Source organism: Oncorhynchus masou, chromosome 24, assembly GCF_036934945.1.
Source record: "Oncorhynchus masou masou isolate Uvic2021 chromosome 24, UVic_Omas_1.1, whole genome shotgun sequence".
NCBI classification, from domain to species: Eukaryota; Metazoa; Chordata; class Actinopteri; order Salmoniformes; family Salmonidae; genus Oncorhynchus; species Oncorhynchus masou.
The window spans coordinates 28017874-28027340 of NC_088235.1; the positions used below are offsets into that span (position 1 = coordinate 28017874).

General features: G+C 45.0%; 1 protein-coding gene across 1 annotated transcript in view; it reads left to right on the forward strand.

Annotated features, from left to right (window-relative positions):
* Positions 1-6603, forward strand: part of LOC135511981 (UBA-like domain-containing protein 1) — a 32841-nt gene extending 26238 nt beyond the window's left edge. The window contains exon 3 of the mRNA XM_064933530.1: positions 5000-6603. Within this exon, the coding sequence (XP_064789602.1) occupies positions 5000-5326 (327 nt within the window). The 3' untranslated portion in view covers positions 5327-6603. The remainder of the gene's footprint in view (positions 1-4999) is intronic.
* Positions 6604-9467: the final 2864 nt, after the last annotated feature.

Consider the following 9467-nt stretch of genomic DNA (forward strand, 5'->3'; position numbering starts at 1 on the left):
AGTGATGGTGTGTAACATATAGTGATGGCATGTAACATATAGTGATGGTGTGTAACATATAGTGATGGCGTGTAACATATAGTGATGGTGTGTAACATATAGTGATGGTGTGTAACATATAGTGATGGTGTGTAACATATAGTGATGGCGTGTAACATATAGTGATGGCGTGTAACATATAGTGATGGCGTGTAACATATAGTGATGGCGTGTAACATATAGTGATGGTGTGTAACATATAGTGATGGTGTGTAACATATAGTGATGGTGTGTAACATATAGTGATGGTGTGTAACATATAGTGATGGTGTGTAACATACAGTGATGGTGTGTAACATACAGTGATGGGGTGTAACATAACTGTATGTTACACACCATCACTGTATGTTACACACCATCACTATATTACCATATTACTATATTACTCATTCTTTCCTTTACAGTATGTACAAGAACAGTGTCAATAACAATATCAATGATAGATGAGGTAGTTATATGCATACAATCAGGGGCAAAGTGGCTGAGCAGCAGGATAAAAAAATAAATAGTAGCAACAACGTTTGGTGTGTGTTAGGAGAGAGTCATTTGAAAAGAGGCACTGCAGATAGTGCTGATGACTGGTCCGTCCAAACCACGGATGAACAAGGAAATCTATATTCGGAGAGCCTGTTTCTGTCCTGCCCTTGACTTTGGTGCAAGGTATCTGATGTCCATAGCCTCTTCGTTGCAAAACTCCCTGATCTTCTCAAAAATATAAGTTTGTCTCGCAGTGTCCAGTCCAGGTGGTGCTTGTACAAGCAGACCATCTATGGGAGGAAGGATGTCAGCGTTGCGCAGCAGCTAAAACCTGGTCCCGACTGAGTCCAATGCTCCTTGGTCACAACATCAGGCTTCAGAGCATCGAAGCTGTAAAACAGGAAATAACAAAAAAACATTACAACCTTGAACTACATCAATTCACCTCCCAAGTTTAGATAGGAAGAATAACCTCATAAAATTCAATGAAAATGCTATTCACCTGAAGAGCTGGTACTGCTTGATCTGTGGCAGCGGCCTGAAGTACAGAGTCAGGTGTTGTTGCCAGCCATAGCGTTCCACCAGCACCGTACCATCCTCCAGTCCAACCAGCTGTGGGACGTTGACCCATGTCACAGTGCTGTTCTTCACAACACCAGCAATCTCAGACAAAGTGTTCACTCTGGTCTTTCTGAAGTGCTGTTTGATGAGGCTGAAGCACCAGTCAGAGGCAACTTGGTGTGGCCTGGGATCAGGAAGGGAAGGTCCAGACTGTGAGCTTGTGCATGGTCCGCCAGGCACAATACCAGAGCACAAACTTGTTCTTGTTTTGGCCACTGCAGTTAACACAATTCAGGTCCACACGTGTTTCCCCAACTCCGTAGTTGGTGAAGAAATGGTGCATTTAGTTGATGACCAAGGCTGCTGCCTTTGCTGGATGACATGCTTCCATCAATCAAGTAGTTGACTTGTTGTGGTATTCCTTCACAGCAGACACCAAACAAGCCACACTTGCGAGGAGTTATTAAAAATGAGATGGGACTTGGCTGCATAGAGCCAGAAGGATAGTGTACCTGCAAACAACAAAATAACATTAAGATAAGTTCATGAAAAGAAAATGTAAAGTAAAACTTAATACCGTGCATCATTGTCAGCTAAGCTTACCTACAAATGTGCAGAGCTGCAGCACTGCATACAGAAACATAATCTTGGAAACTGGATGTTGAAATAATAACACAACGCCCGACTACACGTACCTCTGGAAAATATAGAAATAATGTGACATCAATAAAATTAATGACAATCATGTTGGAGGTCAATTAAATAATAAAGACATGTTGTTTATGCTTTACATACCAAGGTGTAACCTGTGCTTGCTTGGTCTTTTTGATGGGAGGCATTAGACCATTCTCCTTGTATGACTGGTGGAGGAGAGTCAGGCGTGTTCTACTGATGCTGAAAGACAAATTCCAGATACACATATTTTGGCATTATTATTCAATAGATCAAATCAAAATCAAATCAAATCAAATGTATTTATATAGCCCTTCGTACATCAGCTGATATCTCAAAGTGCTGTACAGAAACCCAGCCTAAAACCCCAAACAGCAAGCAATGCAGGTGTAGAAGCACGGTGGCTAGGAAAAACTCCCTAGAAAGGCCAAAACCTAGGAAGAAACCTAGAGAAGAACCAGGCTATGTGTTGTGGCCAGTCCTCTTCTGGCTGTGCCGGGTGGAGATTATAACAGAACATGGCCAAGATGTTCAAATGTTCATAAATGATCAGCATGTTCCAATAATAATAAGGCAGAACAGTTGACACTGGAGCAGCAGCACGGCCAGGTGGACTGGGGACAGCAAGGAGTCATCATGTCAGGTCGTCCTGAGGCATGGTCCTAGGGCTCAGTTCCTCCGAGAGAGAGAGAGAGAAAGAGAGAATTAGAGAGAGCTTACTTAAATTCACACTGGACACCGAATAGGACAGGAGAAGTACTCCAGATATACCAAACTGACCCTAGCCCCCCCGACACATAAACGACTGCAGCATAAATACTGGAGGCTGAGACAGAAGGGGTCAGGAGACACTGTGGCCCCATCCGAGGACACCCCCGGACAGGGCAAAACAGGAAGGATATAACCCCACCCACTTTGCCAAAGCATAGCCCCCACACCATTAGAGGGATATCTTCAACCACCAACTTACCATCCTGATACAAGGCCGAGTATAGCCCACAAAGATCTCCGCCACGGCACATCCCAAGGGGGGGGGCGCACCCCTCCTAGGGACGGTATGAAAGAGCCCCAGTAAGCCAGTGACTCAGCCCCTGTAATAGGGTTAGAGGCAGAGAATCCCAGTGGAAAGAGGGGAACCGGCCAGGCAGAGACAGCAAGGGCGGTTCGTTGCTCCAGAGCCTTTCCGTTCACCTTCCCACTCCTGGGCCGGACTACACTCAATCATTTGACCCACTGAAGAGATGAGTCTTCAGTAAAGACTTAAAGGTTGAGACCGAGTTTGCGTCTCTTACATGGGTTGGCAGACCATTCCATAAAAATTGAGCTCTATAGGAGAAAGCCCTGCCTCCAGCTGTTTGCTTAGAAATTCTAGGGACAATTAGGAGGCCTGCGTCTTGTGACCGTAGCGTACATGTAGGTATGTACGGCAGGACCAAATCAGAGAGATAGATAGGAGCAAGCCCATGTAATGCTTTGTAGGTTAGCAGTAAAACCTTGAAATCAGCCCTTGCCTTGACAGGAAGCCAGTGTAGGGAGGCTAGCACTGGAGTAATATGATCAAATGTTGGGGTTCTAGTCATGATTCTAGCAGCCGTATTTAGCACTAACTGAAGTTTATTTAGTGCTTTATCCGGGTAGCCGTAAAGTAGAGCATTGCAGTAGTCTAACCTAGAAGTGACAAAAGCATAGATAGTCGTAATCACCGTCAGACACACCTGGCTAACTTGATGGGTTGTGTAATCATCTGGCAAAGTGGAGTCTTTTTTGTTCAGACATGCTAGCTAAACAATGTAGCATAATGCCAATCCATAGAGTACTAGCCATACAAACCGATTGTCATAGCTAGCTTGGCATTCTGAGATAACATTACTACACACAGATCATAGATGTAATGTTAGCTAGCGAGCCAGCCAGCCATCTAACATCAGCTAGCAAGCTAACAGTAAGCTTTAACTTGGTCTTTTGTTTATACCTGAAGCGAGCGAGCTAAACAATGAACCATAATACCAATCCTTAGAGTACTAGCAATACAAACCGATTGTTGTAGCTTGCTAAAGTTAACCAAATGGGTTCAGACTGCAACCCCTTTCATTAAATAATAAGTCCTGTATCGTTTCCTTTTTGTTAATACAGCTTGCTTGGTCCGTTGTTGTGTCAAGTCGCTCTGGTTCACACTGACTGTGTGCAATGCCATAAGAATCAGCTTAAACTTTAGCCCCCACCCAAACTCTGACCATTTTACTCGCCCTAGCAGAGCTGGTTAGGCTGTTTTCATGTTCTCCAGAGTGTTGGTGACTGTAATTGTTCTCCTGGCAACAATTTAATTACGCTTTTTTGCCGTGTTTACTGACGCCAGCCATTTTCAACCGGTGTTGAACATTCATCAGTTATTCTGCGCTCTGACACACTCGGACAGAGTGCTGGGAAACAGTTGTTTGCGTTGACATTCTATTGAAATGGATACTTACATAGTGGAGTCTTTTGTTAAGTTTTACTACGCAATACATTTTTGTATAAGCAGCGTTAGACAGGTTTCCTAAACATACTGACCAGCTCAAATAGACAGAAGCGTACTATATGGCAGACCAATCCAAACGCTCAGCGTATTGGGCAGCAGGTAGCCTAGTGGTAATAACGTTGGTCTAGTAACCAAAAGGTTGAAGGATCGAATCCCCGAGCTGACAAGGTAAAAATCTGTCGTTCTGTTAACCCACTGTTCCTCGGCTGTCTTTGAAATTAAGAATTTGTTCTGAAGTAACTTGCCTAGATAATTGAAAAGGCATTTCTGCCCAAAAAACTATTTTGATTTTAGAGTTCAAACGGCTCTCCTGTGAAGTATTGACCATGACATACACCTAGTTTCCTGAAACGTGTCACACACAGTGATGGTGTGTCACGCACAGTGATGGTGTGTCACGCACAGTGATGGTGAGTCACGCACAGTGATGGTGAGTCACGCACAGTGATGGTGTGTCACGCACAGTGATGGTGTGTCACGCACAGTGATGGTGTGTCACGCACAGTGATGGTGAGTCACGCACAGTGATGGTGTGTCACGCACAGTGATGGTGTGTCACGCACAGTGATGGTGTGTCACGCACAGTGATGGTGTGTCACGCACAGTGATGGTGTGTCACGCACAGTGATGGTGTGTCACGCACAATGATGGTGTGTCACACACCGTGACATTTATGAACAGTATGGGCTCCTCCTCTTCTGTCCCTCTAACATCTATGTCTCTCTCCTCCAGATGTGCACCCCAGCTAACACACCGGCCACCCCACCCAACTTCCCTGACGCCCTCACCATGTTCTCCCGGCTGAAGGCCTCAGAGAGCTTCACCACCAGCAGCCCCATGGCCTCCATGGCCACCTCTCCCCCTCCTCCACACGATTGCTGGGGTGTGCCACCGCCCCCCATGCCCATGAGCGGCCCACAGGGTCAGGGACTCTGGATTCAGGGGGAGCCACCCTCCCACCCCGCAGCCTGGCCCACGGGGGTCACCATTAACCCCCACACCCACCAACACCCGGCCACCGAACAGAAGGCGAGTGTGGCCATGGAGGCTGAGAGATGAGGGGCCAGGACTGGACGGCCCTGGGGGGAGGAAGGGAGAGGGAGGGATGGGTGAGGAGGAAAGGAAAGGTGAAGGTGTCTCTTTCCAATTGAGGATGTGGGGGTGGGAGACAAAGACAGCTACGTCAACCAAGAAAAACCAAGCAACTACATAATGTGGACATTTCAACAAGAGGTGGAGAAATTGATTCAAATAAGGAATCAAAAGGAACACATTTTAATGGAAAAAGCAGTGCACACACTTAGCAATAAGAGAGCAACTGAAATCTTTGTTAGTTTGTTTTTCTTCTCTCTCAGTAAATGTATAGATAAGACAAAGAAATGTATGGAACTAAAGGTAATCACCATCATGCTGATGTTTTCTGACATTTAAAAGGCAGCAACTGTTTCTTCTCTTGTTCTTCTTCTTTTCTTTTTGTCTGTCCATCCAGTGTTTTCCCTCTACTGGGGACCTGTGATAAGAAGTGTTTGTGTTGCATGGAGAGAGAGAATCTGCCCATCCAGTGCTTTCCCTCTACTGGGGACCTGTGATAAGAAGTGTTTGTGTGGCATGGAGAGAGAGAATCTGCCCATCCAGTGTTTTCCCTCTACTGGGGACCTGTGATAAGAAGTGTTTGTGTTGCATGGAGAGAGAAAATCTGTCCATCCAGTGCTTTCCCTCTACTGGGGACCTGTGATAAGAAGTGTTTGTGTTGCATGGAGAGAGAGAATCTGTCCATCCAGTGTTTTCCCTCTACTGGGGACCTGTGATAAGAAGTGTTTGCGTTGCATGGAGAGAGAGAATCTGTCCATCCAGTGTTTTACCTCTACTGGGGACCTGTGATAAGATTTGTTTGTGTTGCATGGAGAGAGAGAATCTGACAGTGTAATGTTTTACTCTAGTATTCTCAACATGTGTCTGTGTGCAGTGTAACCGTCACGCACACTTACACACTCAACTAGCGAGCAGAAGAAACAGTGACATAGTTTTCATTACCCATCGGAAGGTGGAACTCTTCTTACCTCACCTGGTGGTCACCTGACTTTTTTCAGCCTATCAGGGATTCTCAACTGTTTGACAATGCAGAACATTTTTTTAAACTGATTGTAATTTTTCAACTCTGGTATTTTCTCATGATGATGACACTGTTCACTGCTATAGCTTTTCTTTCCAACGAAGGGTGATGCTTTACTATTAACCTGTTCTGGAAGATAGAACTGGCCACTGCAATGGTTCTGCAGATTTGGGTATTATATAAAAATCATGGTTTGATATATTAAAGTTCATGTTTTTTTTGGTGGGAGGGATGGGTGGGGTTTTGGAGGATTTGGAGTGGGCGGGATTTGTTTATGTTGTGTTTGGGATGAGCCAATCGGAGAAGCTAAAAATAAATCTACAGAAAAAACAGACTACTATAAATACATTGACCATTTGTAAAGCAGAACTTGCCACTTTGCATGAGGGATACTGTCTTGTAGCAAACACTTGAAACCGAGACGTGTTTCTGGCTGTTGGCGCAGGGGATACTACATGGTTTATCCCTCTGATTTATCATTTGTATAGCAGCATAATACAACTGGTTACGATCACACGTGTACTGTGATCCTGCCTATAGCAGATTATGTAAAGCATTGATTTAAGACAATATTCACATGCAGGGTCAGCCCCGTTCAGTTTAGTTGTCCTTGGGTTATTTCAATTGAATAAAGAATATAAAATAAACCCAGCTAGAAATCTTTGTTTATGTAAGTTATTTTTTTAGGCAGAACATTTTCAGGAAAATATCATTATAATTCTGAGTAAACCATCTTTAATTTTACTAAAATAATGTTTCAGTTCATCCCTTTTCCATCATTTTTGTTTGAATCTGGGAATCTTGGGATGGCCTATACCTGAATGGTTTCTCAGTGTACGTTTCCCCCTGTGTGACTGTATTACCATTCCCACAATATTTGTGGACTACCTGATAATTAACTTAGCATTTTTTGTGTTCCTAAATAAATATTGTATGTCAACCTACACAGTATGATCTCTCTTTAGTTGTGACTGAACTGAATGTAGCCATCAGTTGGTGAAAGATATAGAGATAGATTTAGAGAAGAGATGGGTAGATATAGATAGAGAAAAGAGTTGAGGGAGAAAGGGTGAGTCAGCTTGGGTGAATCTAAATGTGTTAACCGTGACACAGAGAAGATGGATGAATCCTAATCGACACGCCTGGATACTCTAGAGAGGAACAGGGATTTAATCCACCAGTCCAGTGTCAGACCGAAGTACTCCTAACTCTAGTTTAACCAGTTGACTACTGTCTGTCTGTTGGTCCCTCCAGACTCTTAACTAGTTTAACCAGTAGACTTGTTTACGTGCTGCTGTGCGGTATGTTGCTAACCTTACTTTGCTACCTGCCAACTTTATGTTTTTTAGTTACCGTTTATATTTTTAGTTTTTCCCTCGCTCAACTTTTTTTCATTCAACTTTTTCACCCCGGATGCTTTATCTGGACATGGTTCGTCAGGACCTCCAACAGCCGAAGCTAAGTAGTAACATTAACATGATGCCTTCTAATTGCAGTCGCTGTACTCATAATATACAGGAGAATGATCGCCTTACTGCGAGGATAGCTGTGCTACAAGCCCAGCTTCAGACACAATAGTTAGGCAATGGTCATTTGGGAAAGGACACTGTGGGAAAGGACACTGTTTCAGCGTCTGTGCAACCAGTAAGTACAGATAGTAGTTTAAATCCCCTCGCACAGTCCCCGCAGCCGGACAATTTTCTCATGGCTTCTGGAAGAAAATGCTGTAGGAATGCTCAACCGGTGTCGCTCATTCAGCCGACAGAAACATTCAATCGGTTCTCCCGATTAAGCAATAGGTTGGAGTCAGAGGCTGAGCCTTCTCTTGTCTCTACTCCTCCTGTTATGGGGTCTGAGATGCCGAAGCCTCCCACCATTAGCTCTGACAAATTGAAAACCCTAGTCATTGGCGACTCCATTACCCGCAGTATTAAAACGAATCATCCAGCGATCATACACTGTTTACCAGGGGGCAGGGCTACCAACGTTAAGGCTAATCTGAAGATGGTGTTGGCTAAAACTGCCCGAGAATAGGGATATTGTTATCCACGTCAGCACCAACGATGTTAGATGAAATAGTCAGAGGTCACCAAGCACAACATAGCTTCAGCGTGCAAATCAGCTAGAAAGACGTGTCGGCATCGAGTAATTGTCTCTGGCCCCCTCCCAGTTAAGGGGAGTGATGAGCTCTACAGCAGAGTCTCACAACTCAATCGCTGGGTAAAAACTGTTTTCTGCCCCTCCCAAAAGATAGAATTTGTAGATAATTGGCCTTCTTTCTGGGACTCACCTACAAACAGGACCAAGCCTGGCCTGCTGAGGAGTGATTGACTTCATCCTAGCTGGATGGGTGCTCTCATCTTATTGCTACGAACACATATAGGGCTCTAACTCCTCTAGCTCCACAATGAGATAAGGTGCAGGCAAAGCAGCAGGCTGTTAGCCAGCCTGCCAGCTTAGTGGAGTCAGCTCAGCTATCCCATTAAGACCGTGTCTGTACCTCGATCTAGGTTGGGCAAAACTAAACATGGCCGTGTTCACTTTAGCAATCTCACTGGAATAAAGACCTCCTCCATTCCTGTCATTATTGGAAGACGTTATGATATCTCACATCTCAAAATAGGGCTACTTAATGTTGGAACCCTCACTTCCAAGGCAGTTATAGTCAATTAACTAATCACTGATCAGAATCTTGAATCTCTTCCTCCCGGGGAAGGACTGCCCGTTCCATGATCTCGCCATCACGGTTGACAACTCCATTGTGTCCTCCTCCCAGAGCGCTAAGAACCTTGGCGTGATCCTGGACAACACCCTGTCGTTCTCAACTAACACCATGGCGGTGGCCCGTTCCTGTAGGTTCATGCTCTACAACATCCGCAGAGTACGACCCTGCCTCACACAGGAAGCGGCGCAGGTCCTAATCCAGGCACTTGTCATCTCCCGTCTGGATTACTGCAACTCGCTGTTGGCTGGGCTCCCTGCCTGTGCCATTAAACCCCTACAACTCATCCAGAACGCCGCAGCCCGTCTGGTGTTCAACCTTCCCAAGTTCTCTCACGTCACCCCGCTCCTCCGCTCTCTCCACTG